Below are 23,701 nucleotides of genomic sequence, written 5' to 3'. Positions count from 1 at the left end.
AGCTGTATGGCTGTATGTCTTTAGCTGATTTTATTTTATTACAATAATCTGATTATGTATTTCCATTCTTTATATATCCCCCTCCACACACACACACACGTACACACACGTACATACTTTAGAGATTAGGGTCCTTTTTCACTTAACATTATATCTTAGCAATCTCTCAATGACTATTGGAAACTGACTTTTATCTGTTTTATGTAATTTCATCAAAATGACATACCGTTAATTTTCAAAATCATTGCTCTATGATTTTCTTATTCTTTTACTTTTAATAAAAGGCAAAACTGAAGCTCCAAGATGGCCCAAATGATGTCGTGTTTAGTATTACAACCCAGTATCAAGGTACCTGCCGCTGTGCAGGGACCATTTACCTGTGGAACTGGAATGACAAGATCATCATTTCTGATATTGATGGGACAATAACCAAGTAAGCACGAGCCTGTGGTGGACGGCCATGGGTGAGGTGAGGGACCCCGTTGCAGTGAGGGTTGAGGGTGAGGGATCCCTCCGTGTCAGGAAGGTTTGTAAACTATACACACTGAGACTCACATGCTGAGATCACACATGGTCATGTACAGGGCCATTCTGTGGTTAGAGAAGATGAGTGGAGCCATACAAATTAGGATTGAGGGTAACTTTTGGAAAGATTCAGTTATGTGGTCCCCAAGTTCCAGCATTAAAAAATTTAAAGTAAGAAGATGTTGCAATTAGGGAGGAAGAAAAGAAGATGTGTGGTTATAAATTATCTCTGAAAAGGAACATCTGGCTTCTACTTTTTGAAGTTCCTCGGAGGGTGGGTTTGCAGGGAACTGCTGCACTGTTGCATAAGCCATAACAAAGTTGCCCTTGTAGATTGGATCGTTCCCCCAACCCTGCTGCTATCCTATGGTTTTTAGCAGCTGGTATTGAACTAGGCTCTATGTGCTTCATTCCTGATACTTTTTCATATTTCTCCCCTCTCAGATCTGATGCTTTGGGCCAGATTCTTCCACAGCTGGGTAAAGACTGGACTCATCAGGGTATAGCAAAGCTCTACCACTCCATCAACGAGTAGGTGCCTTGTCCCACATGTCCCATGTGCTTGAGTAGCCTCACAAAGAAAAGTGCCAGCCACCATTCATGAAGCAGTTGCCGTGTTACACGTCTCACCCGTCTCCTTTCCACCTCACAGCGTTATGAGTTGGAGGCACCACGTGCTTCTACAGTTCTAGTTATCCTTTAGGGGCTTAGCTTTAACTTAACAGGAGAGCCAGTTTTCATTTTGGTTTTATTAATTGGGTTTTTTAAAAGCCTATTTCATTGAGTAGGTAATACATGCATGCATGGGGGAGACATTTTGTCCATGTGGTCCTCTCTGTTGGGGCAACAGGAAGACAGTGCTGTGGCTTTTGTGGACCATGATACATATGAGTTAAGTTGATTGGAAAATTCAGTGTCTTACCATTAGATGAGAATGCCCATAATAGGAAAATTGTGTATCTGTTCTCCAGGGATGATTTTGTTCCTTTTTTTACAGAATGGTTTGCATTTTACAAATTGTCTTTATAAATAAGATCCTTTGCAACTTTCCTTTATGGCAGATAGTTTAAAGGTAGTCCAAGATTTTTGTTCTGTGACTTGACTTGTGGACTAGATGCTAAAGATACATCAATACTTACGAATTTAGCAAATGCCTGGTTGTATATACCTCCCTGCTTCCCTGTGGTGTTTTCCATGATATCTTTGTAATCTTAACTGCTTTCCTTATTAAATTCAAGAATTTGATTTTCACAATAAATGAAAAGAACTGTATTTGGATCTCTTAAAAGAATAGTGCTTTTTTTTTTTTTTTCCTTTGACGAAAGGATGCTTCTAAACAGGACATGTTGTGTTTCAGGAATGGCTACAAGTTCCTATACTGCTCCGCACGTGCCATTGGCATGGCTGACATGACCCGTGGTTACCTGCACTGGGTCAATGACAAGGGTACCATCTTGCCTCGGGGCCCTCTCATGTTGTCCCCCAGCAGCCTGTTCTCTGCCTTCCACAGGTACCTCTCCTGCATGCACACTTGTATGTCCACTCCCCGGGGGGGGAGGGGCCTGAATGGGGAGGTGAAAGGTCAAGCTCACTGTAAGGGTTTGTATCTGATTCTGAGCTTCTGCATCTCTTGGTTCTTGGCTCCCCCAGGGCACTATAACCCTGAGCTCACCCAGTCTGTGTCAGACACCATCCAAAAAAGTCGAACTGTCAAGCTTTCTCTATCCCTAAACCCCTACACTCGGAATCTTAGTCTGTCTTAACTGGCACAGAAGGAGAGAGAGAGATACCAGTTAGAAAAGGTTTTTTTAAATGATTGTGAGGACTGACCTCTTTTCAGGATCGCACACCAGGGAAAGCTGCCATTTCTATTTGCTCATTGTATTTGTATTTTTTTCCCCCTTAGGGAAGTGATAGAAAAGAAGCCAGAGAAGTTCAAAATTGAGTGTCTAAACGATATCAAGAATCTGTTTGCCCCATCTAAGCAGCCCTTTTATGCTGCCTTTGGAAACCGTCCAAATGTAAGTGTCTCCTCTGAACTTCACATTCTGATGAGGGAAAAATTCAGAGGACTGTAGTTTTTAGGGTATAGCCATGTCCTCATTCTCAAACCAAGTGTATAAGTGAAATGAATGTTCTGCTAAATGGGTTTTCATTTATCTGTTCCAAATTTCTGCCATTGTGGGGCGGTCTTATAGGTGGATGCCTGCCCTAGAGTTTTGGTGAAAGAAAAAGGGCACCTTGTTTCTCTAGATTTGATTCATCTCCTCAGGTAGCTCTGACTCATGTTCTAAGTGGTTCTAAGCTGTGTCCTTAGATCCACCCCACTGAGTGCTCAGCCTTCACTAATGCTTCCCAAACCTGCTTCCCCACACACGGGGCCCTCCATTTCCAGAGGGTGTTGCTCTCTGGCCTCTGGCAGGCAGCAGGCATCTCCTTCTCCAGGGCCCCTGGCCTCTGCTCAGCACCCACTTTACTGACTTTGAGCGCCCTTGCATTGGGCTCCACTCTTCAGTTTGGGTTTGTTTAAAGCTCAGTTTCAGTGGCAGAGCTGCACTGTGCCAACTCCACATGTTTTCTGTAGACAGTCATCTGTGCAATTCTCTGGCTCACAAGGAACCAGAGAAGCCTCTCCTAATTTCTTCTCTCATAATAACCCTATTTAATGTTTTCTTGTCCAGGATGTCTATGCTTACACACAAGTTGGAGTTCCAGACTGCAGAATATTCACCGTGAACCCCAAGGGTGAATTAATACAAGAAAGGACCAAAGGAAACAAGTCCTCGTAAGTGTGTTCTTATTTCTCAGTTCACCACCCTGCAGCCAGGGTGAAGTTGGGGATGGAGAATCTGAGGATCCGGCCCCACTCGAAATATCGGAGCTATACCTGCCTTTGGGAGGCTTTCCTCTTTGCCTGGGTGTTTTCTTGTCTGTAATAGCAGGTATAATAGGATCGCTACAATCCTAGACTCTGAAGAGGAGGGCCATGCACTGGGAAGGGATGGCTGGCTTCTCAGGTGCCACTGCTCTGAGGAGCCTCAGTAACTGCTTCCCAGCCTTCAGTCTTGTGCCCTCACCTGCTTCAGAGGGGCAGTTTATGCATTTCTCCCCAATCCCTTCTCCTAGGTACCACAGGCTGAGCGAACTCGTGGAGCACGTGTTCCCACTTCTCAGTAAGGAACAGAACTCTGCCTTTCCCTGCCCAGAGTTCAGCTCCTTCTGCTACTGGCGGGACCCGATCCCCAAAGTGGACCTGGATGATCTGGCGTGAGGTGACACCTCCAGGGGGAGGTCCTCAGTCCCTCACCTCACAGCAAGGGAAGGTGACCAGCACTTCTGCTGGGCAGAGGACATTGGGCAACCCTGCAAGCCACAGGTGCAGGACGAGACCCATGTGGATGGCCGGGCACCAGCAGGCACTGCACTGGGAGAGTCCTGGAGCTGCAACCATGGTCCTCCTTCCCCTTCCCAGGCCTGGTAGGGCTGTGACCCAGTGCCCTGGGCAGGGTTGGGGGGGGGGAAGGGGACAGTGGAGGAGCTTGGACCTGCGGTCGGAGGCCTGGGCTCCTAGCGCTGTGGTCCTCATACACGTGCTGTGTCAGGTGTGTGCTGGTGCTCCTTTAACTGAATGATTTAAAAGGAAGAAAGAAGCTGAGAGGGGACCAAAACATGTATACAGTAAAGTGTTATAATTTCCACTGGGCAGTTGAGAGTGTTTCTCTCTACAACCAGGGCTTTCTTCAGGCGATCAGGGTCCACTGAGCTGCTTCAGGTCCAGTTAGTGACATGGTTCAAACCACCTGTGCACATTTCTGCCGTGGGCTCTTTCTTCCGTACCACAGGGAAACAGGACATCTGCTTGGGTGGGCTGCTCCCAATGGGGCCCAGGTCATGAGTCCCAGTCCCCCAGATGGGGGCTTCTGGAGAAGAAGAGCCCCTTAGTTCATTGCCTTCTCAACTGTGACTAGCCCGGAAGTTGTCTTGGACCTGGCTAGGCGAACAGGTCTTGCTGTCTGCTTGGTGCCTGTAAGAAGAGCACTGATGGCAGACATTGATTGGATAAGCTACAGCTCGGTTTTCAGAGAGGCCTTAGCAATGCAGATCTGCACTCCTGTGGGGTCTTGGAAGAGCCTTTTTCCGTGTCCCTCTGCCTGCAACTCTCTCCCAGCCTGGGTGTGATGAGTCAGCAGTCCGAGCAGACCCCACCAGGGGTGGGCCCACCCTGTCAGCCCCTCCAGGACTGAGAGCCTGGGTGGTGAGGGCCACCTCCGTGTTGGAATCCAGAGGACTACTGGAGAGGAGGCACACATGCACACAGGCCTCGGCCACGGTCAGCCAAGTCCAGGGCAGAGAGCGGGAGCTGCGGGTCCAGACGCCCCTGGGGGCGGCTTCCTGTCCACCTCTGCTTGCCCGCCCCCCGCTGTGGTGCTCTCCTCGCACTCCTCATTCCAGTCCGCCCCACTCGGGTAATACTGACCTAGAGATGCAGAAGGGGGATGGTTATTTTTCCAGACTGGAGAGTTGGAAGCCCTTTTAGTCCGGCCATCTGTCCTAGTGGATGCGGAGGTGATGGCCCAGCCCTCTGAACACAGTTCTCAGCGGCTGAACATGGCAGCACATACTCCAAAAGAGGAGCGACAGGTGCTGCTTCCAGCGCGCACCCCCCACCTTTTACAGTACAAGGACTAGTCATTGAAATAGTTTATGTACAGTAGGTTAGGCAAACTAGGTTATGCTTAGAGGAAGTTGTGCCCAGTTAGTGAATTCAGGTGCTGGCAGAGCAGCGGTGCGGGCCTCCCAGACTCTCCACGTTGGTTGCACAGGAGGAGCCTGAGCTTTTGTGCTGAACCTCAGCTGCCAGGGCTTCTCTGCATGCTGCGGTACAGGAATCTTCTTGACTTCTGTAGTCCTCTATAGGCTGTCCTTTAAAGAGTTTTTGATGAGACAGTTTCTTTTCCTTGATGAACTCTTCTCTGTGGACACATGGGCCTCGTAAAGGTCCCGCCCAGGAGCCCAGCCTGCCAGCCCCTGCCCAGGGCAGCTGACCCCCCGGCCCTGTGTCCATAAGCACTAGACTTTGTCATTTTTGTTGCTGCAGGTTGATCCAGTGGGTACCTTCGCTAATTAATGTGAGTCTTTTTCCTTATTTAAAGGAGTCCCTCTTGCTGAAAGTAGATGATTACTATCACTCTAGTGTTACAAAAGTATTAAGTTTGTGCTGAAACCCATTGCCATTTGGTACAAATGACATTTGTTCTTTCTGTGAAAGAGAGTTACCCTCAAGTGTGTTTGTACACCGACCCTTCCCATGGTGAGTTACTGAAGGAACCCGAGCCTCGTGCTGCTTTCGGTGATCGGCGGTCTCGTGGGGTGATCGCCGGCGGATTGGGCTTTTCAGAGTCATTGTTTTGGTTGGTCTACTGCTGCAGTGGCCTTGGCCCCTTTCCCACTCTCCAGTTCAGCCCGACTTGAGTATATGCCTTGATACCCATGTGCTGAAGCTTGTGTGGCCCTGGCGCCAATGTCTGCATCTCCGGCAGGCGTTGGGACGTGCACATGCAGGCCCGGAAGCATGCACACTTAGCCCCCGTGTGAGAACTGTTTGCTGTGCTCAGAACCATCTACATAGTTTCAGCTGGAAAAGAAAAAAGTTACAGGGTGATGTCCTAAAATGAAAGCTGCTGACAGTCGCAGGGAGAACAGCTGAGGACCCATAGCCAGCGACACAACCAGAAGGTGCCTGTGTCCGGGAGGCACATGTGTGGCCCTTCCGGGGTCTGTTCCTGAAGGTGCAGGCAGGACCTTTACAAACAGATAGTAAATGCTTTCTCCTTCTGCTAGTTGGTGAAAACAGCCTCTTCCAGGGAATTTTAGCATCTTTTTAAGTATCTTGCTTACTCTGGGAAGCCTTGTTTTCCTATTTTAGAACATGCTGTGTTTAATGAAACTGGTTAAAAGTTGAGTTTTTGTTTAAGTGCTCTTTCCAGGTGAAAACTACTTTTTTGGTTTGATTTGACGGTAAGAAAGGGAGGGGGGGAACTTTGTTGTTTTAATTTAATAATTACAGTTAGCCTATGATGAAGTATTCGATTCTTAGCAATGCCACTAATAAGTTTTAAGTTGTCAGGAATTGTGAACATCCATACGGTACTCTTGGTCATGGCAAAGACCGTTACCCTGAGATAAATGGCTCATATTTTGGTGCGGTGTTTGATGTTCAAAACAAGATGTTATAACAATAAACAAACGTAAACCGAATGCATTTGACTCCTTCCTTTAGAGGACATTTGAACCATCGTCTCTGTACTCTTGCCAGAAATTGGTAATTTCCATAAATTAGCATTTTGATCTTTGCTGACACTTACATTCGTCTACAGAAAGGACTTCTTTTTGGTGCTTGTTTTCATAAAACCTGATTCCAAAAGTGAGGCAGTACCCACGGGAACGAACCTCTCTTGCTTTGTAGGCTCTGCCAGAGAGTGATTCATTCATACATAGTGATTCCTGGGGTGTTCTCGCTGCACGCTCTAGGCTGGGTCCCCACACCCCCTCAGCCATTCAGGCCTCAACCCCTGGGAGGCCTGCTCAGAGCTGTTGCCACCGCCCCCTTTCCTTAAACCCTCCCTCCAGGTGAGTACCACCTAGCAGTTCTGATGCTCTCAGCAGCCTCGGAGACTCAAAGTGATCTTGAATCAAAAACCACACTCCACATGCTATTTAAATGAGTATCTTTTCCCCTCGGATTGCCGGACTCTACCAGACGCAGCATATGCTGGACGGGAATCCCAGAGCCCTTCTGAGAGCCTGCCTTCCAGTAGGGAAAGCTTTCCATGTTGTGCTGCTTTGCCTGGATGTGAGCAGCGTGAGGGACCGCGCTCCTTGGGGTGTACTTAGGGAACAGAAAGATGCGCTCAGAGGGCAGTTGACTGTAGAGGGGCCAGCTTGCAGTGGCGCCGCGAGGGCTCATCCCTGCAGCTAAGGCTGTAGCCTGCCTGTTTCCTTCTTTGATCGGACAGTGTAGGGGAAGAAGGTAACATGTCCAGAAAGTGGGTGCAGATGTACATGAAGCCATGTTTTAGATCTGCAAGCATGGACTCTAATCATAACACTAATCATAAACACTCAAATTTCAGTCGTGAGAAACCACAGGACTGAAGATGATAGGGCCACTGAGAAAGCTAGATTAATGCACTACCATGGAATGAACTGCAAATGCAGTATGCACTGATTTGCATTTTTTAGTGCTGGTGGTATTATTCTGTTCATTTATTTTATTTATTTTTTATTTTTATTTTTTTTTTAAAGATTTTATTTATTTATTCATGAGACACACAGAGAGGCAGAGAGAGGAGAAGCAGGCTCCCTGCACGGAGCCCGATGTGGGACTCGATCCCAGGTTTCCAGGATCACACCCTGAGCCAAAGGCAGATGCCCAACCACTGAGCCACCCAGGCATCCCTCTGTTCATCATTTAAATGAGGCCATTTGTTAATGTTCCGTGTGGGGGAGAAAAAAATGACCCAGTCCTGTCTCTGCATAAGTGCATGCCTTGACCTTTTTCTTGGCAACAGTGCCTTTGAGAAGTCCTGTCCTGGTACCTAAGTGCTCGGCACGTAGCTTCAGGCCTGTGGACCCTGCCTTTCCAGCTGTTGAGCTTTTGTCCCCTTTGGCACTTGTAAGAGATTGTTGGGGGGGGGGTGTGAAGCAGAGAGGGTGAAAGTATGTGCATGTGCCAACTGGGTTTTCCTGAAAATGCACCACTGCGTTGGGTTTTTCCATGAGTCATTTGTAGGACAGTCACCTTTAGCCGATTCCCCAGCTGTAGAAACAAGGAAAGAGAATGCCCTCCCCACGCCAACTCCTAGACAGAGATCCAGATTTTGAAGTCCTAAAACTGCAAACCTGCAATTCGTGGTCATGTCTCCCTACCTGGAGCAGGGGAAGGAGAAAGAAGGCCCTTCTCTGAAGTGTCCAGCAGCCATTGTGTTATCTCATTTGCAAGCATTCCTGGAAACTCAGCATTTTTATAGCATCACGGTATCCAGTGGCTTGAGTTCAGGCTCAGGAAACTAGTTTCTCTGATGCGCATCTTTCCCTGGGGCTCTAGGGGGTCTTGCCTCCCTGGGGGCACTTGATTGGCCAACAGATTTTACCAACCCGATGAGCAGAGCCTGTGGGAAGCTAAGGGTCTTGTGTCCTAGAGGTTTCTGTGGCTGCTGATAAAGGAGCAGCATGCCTGGGCTTCCTTGGAACGGAACGTGCTCTCCATGGGAAGATTCCTGCTTTTCTGCGATGATCTCAGCTTTCAGTGTGTGATCGGTTTTATGTTGGGGCTGTTGTTGCCTGGGAACCCGAGAGTCCTTAGAGCTGCATCTGCTGTGAGCTGTGTAGTGAGCAAGCAATCTCGTTAGCTCGGGCAGCTGCTGATGAGATGTGAAGTTTAAGCATCCCCCAGAGGAGCCCCTCTTTAGCTGCGGGGAGCACAGGGGGCCTTGACCTTCAAGTTCATCTGGTTTTTTATAAGCAAAAAACCCAAGTGTATAGCTTAGATAGTGAGGGATAACAATTACACGGTTGAGACTGATTTATTCAAGCTCACTTTCTACAGGCATTTAAAACTCCTTACCTTTCTGCAGTTTGCTTTTTAGCAACAACTCTCAATCCATAAGGCACAGACTTCAGTAACTTGAAGTGGTTTTACGTCTTTATTGACACTCCCTGTCTTTGCACTTAGGTACACGTCATTCAAGGAGGACCCCCCCCCCCCCCGCCCTGCTGGTTGCACAGCCTCCTGCACATGCCTCACAGCTGGGCAAAGGCCTGGAGTGCGCATGGCCCCCAGGTCTCTCTCAGTGGTGGCACGTGCCACTTCAGTGTTTAAACTTCTGTCCTGCAGGTGGAGTAAGTAAAGACCGTGGCCACAGGTGCGGCTCACCGCCCTCGTGCCCTCAGCCCTGCAGCCCAGCGGCTCTCCCTCTGTCAGCAGGACGGGGCGGCAGGTTGCGCCCCCCAGTTGGCGGTTGATCGGCCAGGGAGGACCCCGCTCCTCAGGTGGCCAGTTGGAACGACAGAAGACAGTGGCCCCATCGGGCACGCGTGTCCTCGCCCCCTGCCCGGGGATGCTCAGGCCTGTATCTTAGGGGAGGTATGGGGAGGTTTGCGGAAAACTAGACCAGTGCTCCAGTTACATACATAATAAACTGCATATATTAAAGCTTCCGAAGTCCTCACAACTAGTTCCCCGTAGCTCGCCCCTGGCCACCCTAGAGGGGAGAGAGGAAAGGATACAAGAAAACCCCACTAAACGTGGAGTACATTTCGTCAAAGTCTGTGTGGGCCAAGCGGCCCCCAGTCACCACAATGTTGACGCCATCTCCTGCCTTCAAGTGCACGACGAGGTGGAATGCGCCCGGGCCCCCACAGGTGTGCAGGCCCCCTTGGGGCCGGTGGTATTCCAGGAACTCCCTCCTGTAGCCGGCTGTATGCAGCTGGGCCACGCTGGCATTGGAGATGGACAGGACGGCTTCCACGTATGCATCCCTCTCAGGAGTCAGGGTGGCTGTGATGAGGTAACGCCCGTCATACGGAGCCGTGAAGATCCCTGAGAGGAGAGAGGCAGACGCTTGTCCTGTGACATCACAGCACCTTGGCGACAGCTTATCGGTTAACCCATGTTCGGGAGACCAACCATTCCTCTCTGTCCAGGACTGTCCCCGGAGACCAACTGGGAGAGTTGGTCACCAGACCCGCAGAAGGCAGGTTGGCCCGAGGGGGTGGGTAGCCCCTTTTGATACTTGCAGCTGCCTGACGCCCACCTAGTGCACGGCCCAGGCGTGAAGACAGAGGGCTGAGGCCAGCCCAGGCCCATTCCCCCCTCACCAGCCAGGTCCTGGTTACCATTTGGGAGTTTCCTCCAGCATGGAAAGCACCCCACCAAGGCCAACATAGAATAAGCCCCACAACTTGTGTGCTGGGTACAAAATCCACAAAATGTTGGAGTTGCCTCCTGAGGACACAGGACCAAAAAGAACCCACAAAGCTAGTCTACTAACCCAGGGAGAGACCACAGGCTCCCTGTATTGGACCAGTATACAGGTGGCACCATTTATGGCCACAAAGAAGCTGGCATTCATTGAGCCAACGACCCACAGGCCGTGGGCCTGGAGAAGCCGGGGAAGGGGTATTTGGAGGCAGGCGGCACAGGGAAGAGAAGAGGGAGTTGCAGATGTACCGTCTGCCAAGTGGCAACTGGGTGCCCCTGAAGCCAGAAGGTCAGAGCCCCCAGGAAGTACTGGCAGGAGCTGGGGGGGGGGGGGTAGGGGGGTGCCTAGACACAGACCCTGACCACAGGCCGAGAGTCTGAGAAGGAATCCCAGGGGCTGGATCTTCAATCTTCCCTGAAAAATCGAAGATGCCGGCCACCCTACTCTTAGCCCGCTTGGAATGCTGAGTAATCAGAGCTCCACAGCCTTCCCGAGGCAGCTGGACCCTGAACAAGGCCTGGGCCCAGAACCTGGGCCCATGGCCTCTTCCCCTGCTTAGAGGCTGCCTGTGGGGAGTCTGCACTCGGGGTCCCCCAGAATTTCCTTTAATGAGGACTCAACGAGAGGCTACAGTTCTGGGCTGGGCGTCCCGGAATGTGCAAGAAACGTCTGCCACCGCCCCTGCTTGCAGAGATCGCGTGACCTGTCGGCGTGGAGCAGCTGTCCCCCCACCAGGGCAGCATGGGGGCAGGGCCCAGGAGGAGGCTGCACTGGCTTAGAAAGTAAAGGTCTCTGAAAACAAAGGCCCTTCTGGCACCCTGCCTGCCTCTGTGCCTCAAAAGCAGGTTAAAAATGCAGAATCCTGGGGCACCTGGGGGGCTCAACGGTTAAGCGGCTGCCTTCGGCTCAGGTCATGAGCTCAGGGGCCTGGGAATGAGCCCCGGCAGGCTCCCTGCTCAGCGGGGAGTCTGTTTCTACCCACCCCTCTCTCCGCCCCTCCCCCACCAACCGTACTTTCTCTCAAATAAAAAAAATAAATAAAAAAGATTTTAAAGTCCTGAGCTTGACTCCAGCTGGCCTGGAGGACACGGAGTTCCATTTTTCCAAGTTCTGCAGGTAATTTTTATGCTCACTAAAACTTAAGAGCCACTGTCCTAGGAACAGGCGGGATTTGCTAGATGGCGGCCACGCAGGGCAGATGAGAAGGTGAGAGCTAAAAACTGCCGAGGGCCCCCACGGCCCCCGCCTCCTCGTCACCTCCCTGAACCCCCACCGTGCAGCTCCTTGGGAAGGACTCGGCACCGCGGGGTGCTGGTGCCCGACGGGCTCAGACGGGCTGCTCCGAGGTGTGGGGCCACTCGAGACAGGCCCCGGCTGCTCTGCCCCAACCTACCCCAGGGCTGCCAACGGGTTGGGCAGGGAAGCGGGGCCCTTCATGTAGGAGGCAGGAGGCCCATGGCTGGCCTCTCAGGAAGGCGGAGTCCAGTCCCCGGGGACAAAGATGGACAGAAGCCCAGGCTCAGGTGTGGCGGAAAGGAGGAAGTCCTTTAGCTCAGGAACCCAGGGTGACATCTGTCCTCACTACCCTCGGGCTGGTGGACAACACACGCCACAGGCAGAACCCAGGCCTGCAGCTCAAGTGGTTCCAGAGCAGGGGACCCCACAGGCGGGGTCTGGCGCCTTCTGGAAGGACTGCTGTCCCCTTTTTTGGATCTGAAGGTGACGGGGCAGGGGGCTGGTCTCCTGTCTGTCCCGTCCCAGGGTGTTAGGACAATAGATCCGGAGGAAGAAGGCCATTCGATGGCTTGGAGGAAAGCAGGGAGGGCCACAAACCAGTGGAACAAGGCTTCCCACAGCAAGGCGGGGGCTGGTCCACCGATCTCAGGCTAGAGGACAGGACGTCCCCGCGTGCTCCCCGCCCACCCTGCGGCCTGGAGCTGGAAGCTTCTCCGTGAAGCCCCACAGAGTGGGGATAGCAGCGAGGGCCAGTTGGTCCGCCGTGCCCACGGCTGCTCAGGCATCTCCCGTGGTGCCCCGCCACCCGGCCCCAGGCCCGGGAACCAGCCGGGACCCCGCCAGTCTCGGAGCCTACCGGTGTCGGGGTCGTACACATCTCCATCGTTGACCAGCACTTTGTTGAAGAGGACGACACCCCCATCGCTGGGGAAAGGCTTCTGGGTGAGCCCCGCGGAGAAAGCCACGAGAGCGGGCACCGGAGCCCCTGCAGCCCAGAGGACGAGAAGGTGGTCGGGGTCAGAGGTCAGGGCCCAGAGCACGGAGACCTGTGTGCCCGTCGGGACAGGCAACCTCATCGAGCTGTTGGCGTTAAGGTGGTAAAGCGCCGTGGGGCACGTGGGGCACGCACTCCTCAGCCCCAAGAGCCAGACCGTCCTTGTCAGCTCGGGACATGCACCAGCGGGGGGGACGTGTGCGCCCTGCACCGAGAGGCCGGCCGTGTGACACCGCGTGGGGGGTTGGGGGGGCACGGCCGCACCAGGCCGAGGCAGCCAGCCCCCCGCCAACTCCGCCAGCCAGCACCACCTTGTCTGCCCGAGACGCTGACCCTCTGAGGGGCAAAGCTCGGTGCAGTCAGCAGCGACTCCCCTCAGCTGGGGGACCCCAGCTCCCACCCGCGCTGACAGCCCGAGGGAGGCGGCAGGACAGGCACCTGAGCCCCCGCTGCTTCCCCCACAAACGTACCTGGGGCGGCCACCGGAGGGGCGCTGGGGTATCCTGAAAAACAAAATGGGAGTGGAATGTCCAGCAAGCCCCCCTCTTGCTCCCTGCCCTTCACACTGTTGCTTTAGAGAGACCCGGAATGGGCACCTCCTCGGGAGCAGAGGTTCCCAGTCCCGGGGGCCAGCTGGCTGACCGCAGGCTGGAGGCAGCGTCGGCCACTCCAGTGCGCCGACGGACAAACGGACAACCGGTCCGACCCAGTATGAACAGCCCTAGCACGGAGCTGGGAGGCAGCGTCCTTGCAGGAAATGCCCGGTGGCCCGGGGAGCACCTGGGCAGGGACGGAGACCCCCCCCCACGCTGCCCCGGGGCCTGGGAGCGCTGTTGGGCTGCCCCCCCGCCCCCCCGCAAAGGTCTGCGCTGCCCTCCTGCAGCCCACGTGACCTGAGCCTCAGCTGCCCCCCTGTGACATGGAACTACTAGGTGATCGGGACAGTGCTGTCGGGACAGCTCCAGGAGACCCGGCAGCTCCAGGGATCCCAGCGCCATCCCCTGTCCCCAACAGCAGCTCACAAGGACCCTCACCGGCCAAGCACCCAACAAGGCTTTCCTCCTTCACCCTCACAGCCGTCCCCCCACCCCAGCTCCTGTTACCCCCCACTTTGCCTGTGACAGAGCCCTACAGGGGTTATGAGGCTGCCCCAGGTGCCAAAGCCTGTGGTCACATAGCTTGATTTGAGCCAGAACCTTCCAGCCCACCCACTCCGAGGGGCGGCGTATCTGCTCCGCAGGCTCCAGTCCACACTGTCTCCCAGGGGCACTTCCCGCCTGGAGGACGGCCGAGCGTCCCAGCCCGTGGGAGGCAGTGTTCACTGCACCCTCCCTGGGGGTGCCCCAGCCTCTGGGGGCCCGATTAGCATGAACTCGTCCCTCAGCACCCCTGGAGAGCTCCTTGCTGGAACCCGCACCCAGGAAGCCCCTGCAGCCGACCCCTAAGGCTCAGGCTGCCCCCCCACGTGGTCTCAGGCCCCTCTCAGGCCTCACCTGGTGCTCCCGCGAAGCCTTCGGCGCTGGGGATGGGCCCCTGCCCGGTCTGGCCATCCACGCCTTGGGGCAGGCCCCTCCCCGACACGCCCGTCCTCCCTGGAGGCCCAGCCTCGCCAGTCTCCGTCATGACCCCGGTGGAGCCGGGCAAGAAGGGCAGCCCTGCCCAGCCCGGCCACACTGGCGGGGGCAGCGGCTTCGGGGGTCTCTGGGGCAGGACAGGCCGCTGGCCTGTGTGCGGCCGTTTCCTGGGGTCCTCGGGAAGCGGGGGGGCGCTGGGCCTCAGCAGAGGGGTCGGCTTGGGATGAGAGGCCTCCGTGGGCGCCTCCACCAGCTCCGGCTGCAAGGGCTGTCCAGGCGCCTGCGGAGCCTTTCCTCGGGGCGGGGGCGCTTCGGGGGGCTCCTCCGCTGAGCATTCGGAAAGTGGAGAGAAACACAGGGTTAAAAAAGCCTCCGACCTGACTGCTCAGCCACAGGCTCCCCGCGAAGGTCTGTGTTTGGTGGCGGTCCCTGCAGCATCGACGGGTGAACACACAGCAGCCACCGCAGCGTGGGGACAGCAGCCTCACAGCTTCAGAAGGTGGGCCACGGGTCCAGCTACCCTCAGGCCACCCAGGAGCTGGTGAGAAGGTCTGGGGGTCCCCCTGCGCAGCGGCCAGGCTGAGGGGAGGATTCTCAGCCTTTCTACAGGAGGGCTGCACTCCCCAGAACAGCACCATGCTTGGCCTCACTTCCAAACTTCTGATTTCACCACCTTACGTTCTCTCAAACCAGCACATCCTGGAGTCACTGTGGATGGTTCCACGGGCTCAGGCCCTGCCAAATGCAGATGCCACAGCGATCCCAGCAGGTGTCGGGGAGCTTGAGGTACCTCTGCTGCAGGCACCGGGCCCAAAGGAGCAGAAACACCTCATGTCTCTCGCCACAGCCTTAAGATCACCAACTGAGGGGATTCCCACAGAAGGAACCTTCTGATTCACATTCCCTGAGCTCATGGGATGGCGCTGCGACACAGCCAGGAAGCTGCCACCCCCTCCTCCTCGGAGTATGTTCCAGGAACCAGGCTTCCAGGAAGCCTGCCTGAGGGCCCACATGGCATCTAAAAATAAACAGGACCAGCAGATACCAGCCTCAAAAGCAAACCCCACCTACTCCTGCGGTCTATATGGAGCCTGCCATGGTCAGGTTCCAAATCTATACAATTGTGTCCAGGCAAAATCAGTGATTGTATTTTGACCCACTGTCTAGTTTTAAAACTCACTAAGGTAATGATGGGGATGAACCACATGCTTCCCTTCCACCATAGTGCCACACACCTCGCCCACCTCCAGCCCCAAACAGCCTTTCTTGACCAGCTCCGTGAGAGAATTAAGCCCCATGGAGAATGATTCCCCATTTTCTCAGTCATCCCAAGAATACTACAGAACTAACCCTTAAATGCAGAGAAGAGAATTCATGCTGTCCAATGGAACAGCATCAGGCCTCAATTCTCTTCAGAACTCAGGTTGAGAAGGGCTGGGTTAGACAGAAACCGAGGCAGAGGGACTGCAGAAAGGCAGACCTCAGCCACAGCGGAGGACAGGAATGAGAAAACGGTCTGGAAACACAAAGTCTATACATTGAATTAGGAGGCCCCCCAACCCGCTTTCCTGCTCAGCTCCCAGAACACTTACTTATATAGCTTAGGTTGGAGATAGGGAGAATCTTCACCCCATAAGGAAGCCCACCAGTATGAAATCTTATCCAGTGCCTCAACTTTAAATGTGAACCACAGCCAAGATAACTTGATGTGCAAGGAAAGCCTCCAATAAGAAAAAAACCAAAACAGTCATCCAACTAACAAAAAGGAACTCTGAAGAAACACACAATGCAAGAAAACAAAAACATGAAACCCTTAAAAGAAACAGAAGACACCATCCATAAGGCAAGGATAGACCGGTATTTTTAAAAAAAGGCATAATCAGAGAATAAGGATGAGCCTTTGCTAATAAAAATATGCTGGCCAAAATAAGCAAATAAAATGAACAAAAATCAAGGAAATCTTTCAGAAGGTAAAACAGGAAGATGAAATGGTAGACAACAGGAAGGAAACCATAAGAAATTAGTCAACCCAGAAATCTTCCCTGAAAAAAAAAAGTCAGAAAAATTGAGACATAGGATGATGAGGTGATAAGGCGAGAATTATCAAATACACACACAATTTGATTCCAGCACAATTACTGATTAAAAGACCTAAACCAAGGCACATATTCAGAATACTGAGGCAAAGGGAAGATCCTAGAAGCTTTCAGGGGGGAAAAATTTTAAAAATGACTTTGAATCCAAAAGGCAACATCAGGCTTCTCAACAACAGAAACCAGAAGACAAGGAAACAAAGTCTTCAAATTTTGAGGGAATAAATGCTCACTTTGAATTCTATACCCAACCAAAATATCCATCAATTATGATTCAAGAATAAATATTTTCAGACATGCAATATTTAAAACACACACACACAAAAAAACTATCAGGCCTGTTTCCTTAAAAAGCTTGGAAAACATGCTCCACTGAAACAAGTAAACCATGAAAAAAAAAAAAAAAAGACAACAATCCAAGACAGGAGATGTTCAAGGATGGTAGTGAAGGAAGTTTCAAACTGAAAATCCTTTAGCAAGTCCACAGACTAAGCAGTCCAGATTGGATCAGAAGAGTGAGAACCTCAGAAGGGAGGTCATGAACTAAAAATAATAAAAAAATGGAACTAACAAATGATCTGGTACTTTTTATGGAATAGAAAATTATGTTGAGAGGATGTCCTGGGATAAGAGGAATCCAAAATAGATACATAAAATCTAGCAAATAATAGTGTAACACTGCTACTTATTCAAGGAAAAGCAAACCAAAAAGCAACCTAATGATATTCAGTTATGTTGAACTACTTAGCTCATAACAGCATAAATGCTGAGTACTGATTTTTTTTTTAATTCAGTTATCATTAGTCTCAGATGTTTGACTACTGATTTTTCTGTAAATTCTACTGGGAGTTGAGAGAGGGAGGAAGCAGGGGAGATAGGAGTAATCCTAATATGTAAACTAATGCCTGCAGCTGATACATAATATATAATGTCTAAGGACTATGTATGTAATATCTGTATAGAAAGCTAAAATTAATGAATCAATTTAAAACTATAGAGGTAAATATCTATATCTATTTAAATATCTATTTAGGGATCCCTGGGTGGTGCAGCAGTTTGGCGCCTGCCTTTGGCCCAGGGCACGATCCTGGAGACCCGGGATCGAATCCCACATCAGGTTCCCGGTGCATGGAGCCTGCTTCTCTCTCTGCCTCTCTCTCTCTCTCTATCATAAGTAAATAAAAATTAAAAAAAAATTTTTTTTTAAAATTTAAATATCTCTGAGGGAAGATAGCCCTCAGAGTTGCACATGGCTGCCTCTGGGGAGCTAAAAAAATGCCAGGGATAGGCGAGAACAGGTGGCTGGTTTCACTGGAAGTCTCTCAGTTTATTTATTTTATAAATTTTTTTTTTATTTATTATTTATGATAGTCACAGAGAGAGAGAGAGAGAGGCAGAGACATAGGCAGAGGGAGAAGCAGGCTCCATGCACTGGGAGCCCGACGTGGGATTCGATCCTGGGTCTCCAGGATCGCGCCCTGGGCCAAAGGCAGGCGCCAAACCGCTGCGCCACCCAGGGATCCCTGTTTATTTATTTTATAAAACGTAATCGCAGGAGACCCTCTCCGACGGCCTGTTTCTACCCTTGCCGTCACTCTGCATCTGCTCTTTCGAAAGCATTCTAGCCAGGGTCCCTGCTCAAAAATCTGCATAGTTTCGCAATGCTCAGGAAATCCCACCAAATCTCCTCTGACCTCCCGAGCCCACCACCTGCTCCAACTCCTCCCGCAGCCACAGTGTCCTTCCTGGTGCCAGCCCTCTGCCAGCTTCCGTGCCTTTGTGCCTTTTCTTTTAATGACCACACTCCCTGAGCAGCCCCTTCCTGCAGCCTCACTGAAGTCCCGGTTCAGATTCTGCCTCCCCGGGAAGCCATCGTGGATCTGCCCAACAGAGCTTGAACAATCCTGCCTCTGAACCTTGAAGCACTTTGAGCCTCCAAAGGCTCTTTCAATTTTTAAACATTGTTCCTGTTGTACTGGGTGCCGAGCAGTGAGGACACATTTTAATATGTGTTACCCTCGGCTTGCCACAGGGCCCTCGCACATGACATGGAGACATTTAAGTGTTTGGTTTGGTGAATGAATGAAGGCTGCAAGGGTGGCAGGTACAATGGGCCGTGCCCTAATTCCTGCCAACCATCACACTAGGCTAATATTTTGCTAAAAGTAATTGTCACTCGGGGGGCCTAGTAGGGCAGTGCTGGTATGCAGAGACTGTGACAGCTCTTACGTCCCTTACTCCCTGAGCACCTGGCTGGTCACACTGGTGGAAGGCAGAGGGAAGAGAATGAAAGCATTTAATGGAACCAATAGGCTGCACGGCTCTCCTTGGGGAGTGTGGCCACGCCTGCTGTGGGCCACCCACTGCTCCAACCACCTCAGCCAGGACGGTAAGGAGCAGGCTGCGGGGTCCAGGCATTTCTGCCCCCCGGGCACTGGGTGTTTCCAAAGCATATACATTTATTAGAAGGTTGTAACAAAGACTGGACAGCATTTTGTTCCTTCTGGAAAGATGACTCCTGGTGGCAGATGGCGTTCTGAGCTCAACACGTGTTTCTAATTCAGGGTGACCCCTTGAACTGCGCTCTCCCGAGGAGCCCAGTGTCGCGGCCGGGCGTCCAAGGCGAGAGGCCAAGGCAGGGGGGCCGGGCCGCACGCCCGGTGCTCCAGTCCTCACCCGCCCCTGTGGCCTCACCAGGGCAGGCCTGGTCCCCAGCCCCGAAAGGCCGCCGCTCAGGTTCGCACTAAAAGCCAACGCCGGGGATCCCTGGGTGGCCCAGCGGTTTAGTGCCCACCTTCAGCCCAGGGCCTGATCCTGCAGTCCCGGGATCGAGTCCCCCGTCCGGCTCCCTGCGTGCAGCCTGCTTCTCCCTCTGCCTGTCTCTCTCTCTCTCTCTGTGTCTGTCATGAATAGATAAAGTCTTTAAAAAAATAATAAAGGCCAACTCCGACTGTACCGAAGCGGAGGCCCGCAGAAGACCCTGCCCACTCGTCCAGGAGCCGAGCTGAGCGGCCGGGCTGCTCACAGCCCCGGGGGCCCTGACTTCAGGGCCCTTCCCTCGCCGCGACCCAGAGCCCGCCGGAGCCGCAACCCCGCGGGCCCAGGCCTCGGCCCCCACGGGCGGGGAGCCCCGCGGAGCAGGAGGCCGGGGGCTGCACCGACAAGCCCAACCCAGAGGCCACGAGCGGCACACACCGCCCCCCGCCCGGCATCCGCAACAGGAAGGAAGTGGCCGCCACGGGATCTCGGGCGGGGGGAGCCTCCCCTAGCTGAGCTTCAACGTCACTGGGGAACTTTTTTTTTTTTTTTTTTTTGGTAGAATTTCACAAGCTGATTCTAAAATCCCGACGGAAATGCACAGGATCTCCGCTCCCTGGTTTTCAGACTTACTGTCAAGCTGCAGGAACCAAGAGGGGAAAGCACACGGTGCCAACAGCTGGAAGAGTCCGCAGGTGGCCTGGCTGCCCCAGGTCCCCTCTTGCTGCTGGGCAGCGGGAAAGCCAGGCCTTTCATTTTCCTCCTCTTCTCTCCTCCCTCTTTCTCCCCCCTTCTGGGGGACGGCTCGCCCTGGGAGGTTATATCCTGCTGCGCTTAGAGTGGCCTTCCTTATGCTTCTGGGACCAGAGCTAGCGGTTGTTTTCGTTACAAATTTGATTACAAATTCCTGGGTCTCACCTCATCCCTACTCTGCAGGAATCTCCCAACTGAGCCCAGGAGTTATTTTTCTAAAGCTCCCAGAAGACTTTTCCAATCAGCTGCGGGAGAGCTCAGCCCCAAGAACAGCACGGTTCTAAATTCAAAGTCAAGATGCAGGGCAGCCCCCGCGGCCCAGCGGTTTAGCGCGGCCTGCAGCCCGGGGTGTGATCCTGGAGACCCGGGATCGAGTCCCACATTGGGCTCCCTGCATGGAGCCTGCTTCTCCCTCTGCCTGGGTCTCTGCCTCTCTCTGTGTCATGAATAAGTAATCTTTAAAAAAAAAAAAAAAAAGTTAGGATGCAGAAAAGTAGCTACTATTTACTCCCACCACAGGACATTACAAACACTAGATGCCCACAGGGTGAAAGGGTGCGTATTGCTGGAGTCAGGATGGTCTGAGTGTAAGCAGTTTATTCTAGCCTTTATATATTTATGAAACCCTGACGTGCTCCATCATGCTGTCTTGTCTTGGACCAAACTGGCCCCAGATTCAGCCAATATCAAATGGGGAGCCCACACCATCATTGTAGCAACAGACCACTCTTCCCCTGGCCAGGTTTTATGGTTAAATATTTGGAAAATCTGTGCTTTTTCATTCTTGTAGCAAAGCTTGCATTAAGCAACTTGATAAAGATGTGGCTCTTACATCTCTAACCCTCCTAAATGAAACATTGTATTTAGTATAATTCAAGTACTAGAAGAAACATCCCTCAGCCATGAGCAGAAGAGACAGATGGGGAGATTTGAAAAAGGAAGTAATGCTGCTGTCACTGGAGTCTGTTGAAACATCATGGCATCTAGGCGGGCACGTCCCTTTTTGGAACTGTGATGTAGGGTAAGAGAGCTTCCCCAATGCACAGAAAGACTCCTCTGCCTGGCATCTCCATTCAGCCAGAGCCCCACGTTTCTCAACACCAGGAACTCCTCTCTCTTGCACTGTAAGAGGCACAGCGGAAACACTGGAGTCCAGGCAGGACTCAGCATCTATGTCACACCAGGAAGCAGGGATACTCGGGCTGTCAAGTGCGGCAGCTGGCCACGGCCTTCCTGACAACACTCGAGTCCTTGGGGCCCAGGCAAGAAAAGATGCCTTTCACCCACACTGGGGGCAGACCCTGGAGCTGCCCGTCACAGAGCAACCCCTGCCACACGAGATGCTGACCAAGGAAAAGGGAGTGTGTGCCGGCCAGAAGTAACCATGGGAGTGAGCGTGTCCAGGCAGATGGCCAAACCCCTATGGCCACATCAGACAGAAGGACAAAGGACTTACAAACCTAACTTTGTCCTAAGTGCTGAGCCTCTCATCAACAAAAGTATTGAACGTGAATCCTGAATGCTAGGGAGAGGAGATTTCTAGGTTTTTTTGCACTTTCCACCTGACCAATTTTCCAATTAAGAAAAGAAGAAATGGGGAAAGAGAGTAAACCCCCACCAGGTATCCAGAGCATTCCACAGAGCAGACAGGAGTCTGACACTCAGGGCTCTGGTCCCATGTGGACAGACTATGTGGACAGGCTGCTGGAGGCTGGGTGCCTGGGGGTTTACAGGAAGAGAAAGGGAGAGAAGTTCAGCCAGGAGCAGAGTAAACATCTATTATAATGGACACAGGGTTAAAATAGGTAATATTGACTGATCACCAGGGGCCACGTACTGTTTACTACTCCACTCCTTTGGAGTGTTAATCCTCTTTAAACCAACTTTTTGAGGTGTCATTGGTATTTCCAATTAATAGATGCAGAAAAGTGAGGTAATTAGATAAATGACTTACCCAAAGTCCCAGAGAAAGCCTGGAGGTAGGGATTGCAAACCTGGGAAATAATAAGCACTGCCTGGCTCAAAATCCTCTGGTGGTCTCTCATCAGACTTAAAATTCAGATATTTCACCATAGCATGTAAAATCCTACATGAGTTGGTTCCTACCCCCTCTCTGACCTTAACGCTTAGGAACCCCCCCCCCGCCCCCGCATTGTTCATATACTTCCTAATACTAGCATTCTGAGTTTTTCAAACAGGGCAAACTCATTACTGCCCCAGGGCCTTTGAACATGCTGTTCTGTCTGCCTGGAACACTTTCCACAGATCTCTGCAGGGCTCTGCAAAGAGGTCATCTCCACCGAGCAACCCTCCGTGCCCACTCACCTAAAATATATTGCTGTCTCCCATTCCTCATGAACTCACTCTCTTGTGTCTTTCCTTGCCAACTGATCACTGGCTGAGCAAACTGTCTTCATACTAGAGTGCAACACTCCTGCGGGCTGGCCCTGCAGCACGGACACGGCTCGGTTCATACCAGTTGAATGAATGAGTGTAGGTATGAATGGGTGGGATGGAGGGGGCCAACAGAGGGGCATCACAACCTCTTTATTGAGCTTAGGGTGAGATACTGGTTCTTCACCTTTTGGAAGTTAGGCACCTCTCTGAGTCGTAGACAAAAGCCATGGACCTTTGGTCCAAAAAAAATAGCCAACATTTGCAAAAAAAGTTTCAAGAGTCCCTCTTAGGTCCCAAGGAAGAACATCTGCACTAATGGGAGGGAGACAAAACAGACTTGGATCTAACTGAGCATCAGCTGAAGTGCCTTCTGCTCCTGTACTGGCTGACTCCGAGATAGCTCAGGCCCCCTAGGGATGCTTCTGAAGAAAAGAACAGCATCCAAGCACAGTGCACTGGGTAGAAATGCTAGGCTTTGCATCCCTGGGCCAGCAATCTGGTTACTGGTCCAGACCTACAACAGGTGTCCTCATCCCTGGACCTTTACTCACTGAGGGAGACATGATAACTATCGTTAGTATTCCTTCCCTCCCAACACTTACTAACCACACCATCCTTCAAGAGCTGACGTGCTTTGAAAGGATGCCATGCCAGCTCTGGGCCCAGCCCAGAAGGGACCTAGCAGCTTCCAGTCACCATGCAGTAAGTGGGACTACCCCAAGACTGGCATGCTGTGAAGACCAAGTTAGTCACACGGATGAGAGAGAGAATGGCCCCATGGAGGAAACCTGATGGTGATGGGCATGGGACTGAGTTCTTCCTGGCCCTGCAGCCCAGGCCAGGCCCAACTGCCAGCTGATACACTGGGGGACTGCCTCAGGCTGATGCCAAGTGGAGTAGAAGAACCACCAAGCCAAGCTTAGCCAAGCCCTGACAAGTTCCTGATACATAGAATAATGGAAAATAATATATCTTTGTTCTAAGCCACCAAGATTTGGAGTACGTTGTTACACAGCAATAAATAACTGACACATTCATAGCAACTCCTCCCCAGGTACTCCTTCCCCTCCTGCTTTTCTGGGTCCTAATTGTCCCTTAATTATTTGTTCTAGTAACACCTCTTCCAGAAGCTTCTCTTATCACTCCACCTCACTCTTCACCCCTCCAGCCTCTAAACTCTCAACCTACTCAACCTTGAAGGCCTGCCTCAGAGGCGCTCTCCTCTAAGGAGCCCTCTCTGACTCCCACAGTGGCCGCAGGCGCTTCTCCACACACCCAGTGTGCCTATGCACACCCCGCTCTTGTGACCATCCCTTTGTCAGCTTGTTGACTCCCAGACTGTTATTGCCGCATGCATTGTCATCCACAAAATCCACGCACATAGCTCAT

The 23,701-nt window shown here is 52.1% G+C and overlaps 2 protein-coding genes across 7 annotated transcripts in view; one reads left to right on the top strand and one right to left on the bottom strand.

Moving 5' to 3' along the window:
- Nucleotides 1-6,783, top strand: part of LPIN2 (lipin 2) — an 81,431-nt gene extending 74,648 nt beyond the window's left edge. For all 6 annotated transcript variants that reach the window (XM_049111837.1, XM_049111833.1, XM_049111835.1 and 3 more), the window contains 6 exons: nt 285-433; nt 970-1,056; nt 1,883-2,035; nt 2,432-2,546; nt 3,207-3,310; nt 3,652-6,783. In XM_049111837.1, the coding sequence (XP_048967794.1) occupies nt 285-433; nt 970-1,056; nt 1,883-2,035; nt 2,432-2,546; nt 3,207-3,310; nt 3,652-3,796 (753 nt within the window). In that variant the 3' untranslated portion in view covers nt 3,797-6,783. The remainder of the gene's footprint in view (nt 1-284; nt 434-969; nt 1,057-1,882; nt 2,036-2,431; nt 2,547-3,206; nt 3,311-3,651) is intronic.
- A 2,308-nt stretch (nt 6,784-9,091) lies between these two features.
- The window catches only part of EMILIN2 (elastin microfibril interfacer 2), a 59,602-nt gene continuing 44,992 nt past the window's right edge, over nt 9,092-23,701 (bottom strand). Inside the window, exons 6-9 of the mRNA XM_025429387.3 lie at nt 14,232-14,639; nt 13,209-13,241; nt 12,601-12,729; nt 9,092-10,126 (exon numbers count right to left, since the gene is read on the bottom strand). Coding sequence (XP_025285172.3) covers nt 9,789-10,126; nt 12,601-12,729; nt 13,209-13,241; nt 14,232-14,639 — 908 coding nt within the window. The 3' untranslated portion in view covers nt 9,092-9,788. The remainder of the gene's footprint in view (nt 10,127-12,600; nt 12,730-13,208; nt 13,242-14,231; nt 14,640-23,701) is intronic.

Source organism: Canis lupus, chromosome 7, assembly GCF_003254725.2.
Source record: "Canis lupus dingo isolate Sandy chromosome 7, ASM325472v2, whole genome shotgun sequence".
Classification (NCBI taxonomy): domain Eukaryota; kingdom Metazoa; phylum Chordata; class Mammalia; order Carnivora; family Canidae; genus Canis; species Canis lupus.
The sequence above is the reverse complement of the archived record's forward strand: the minus strand, read 5'-3'. Positions and strand labels throughout refer to the sequence as shown.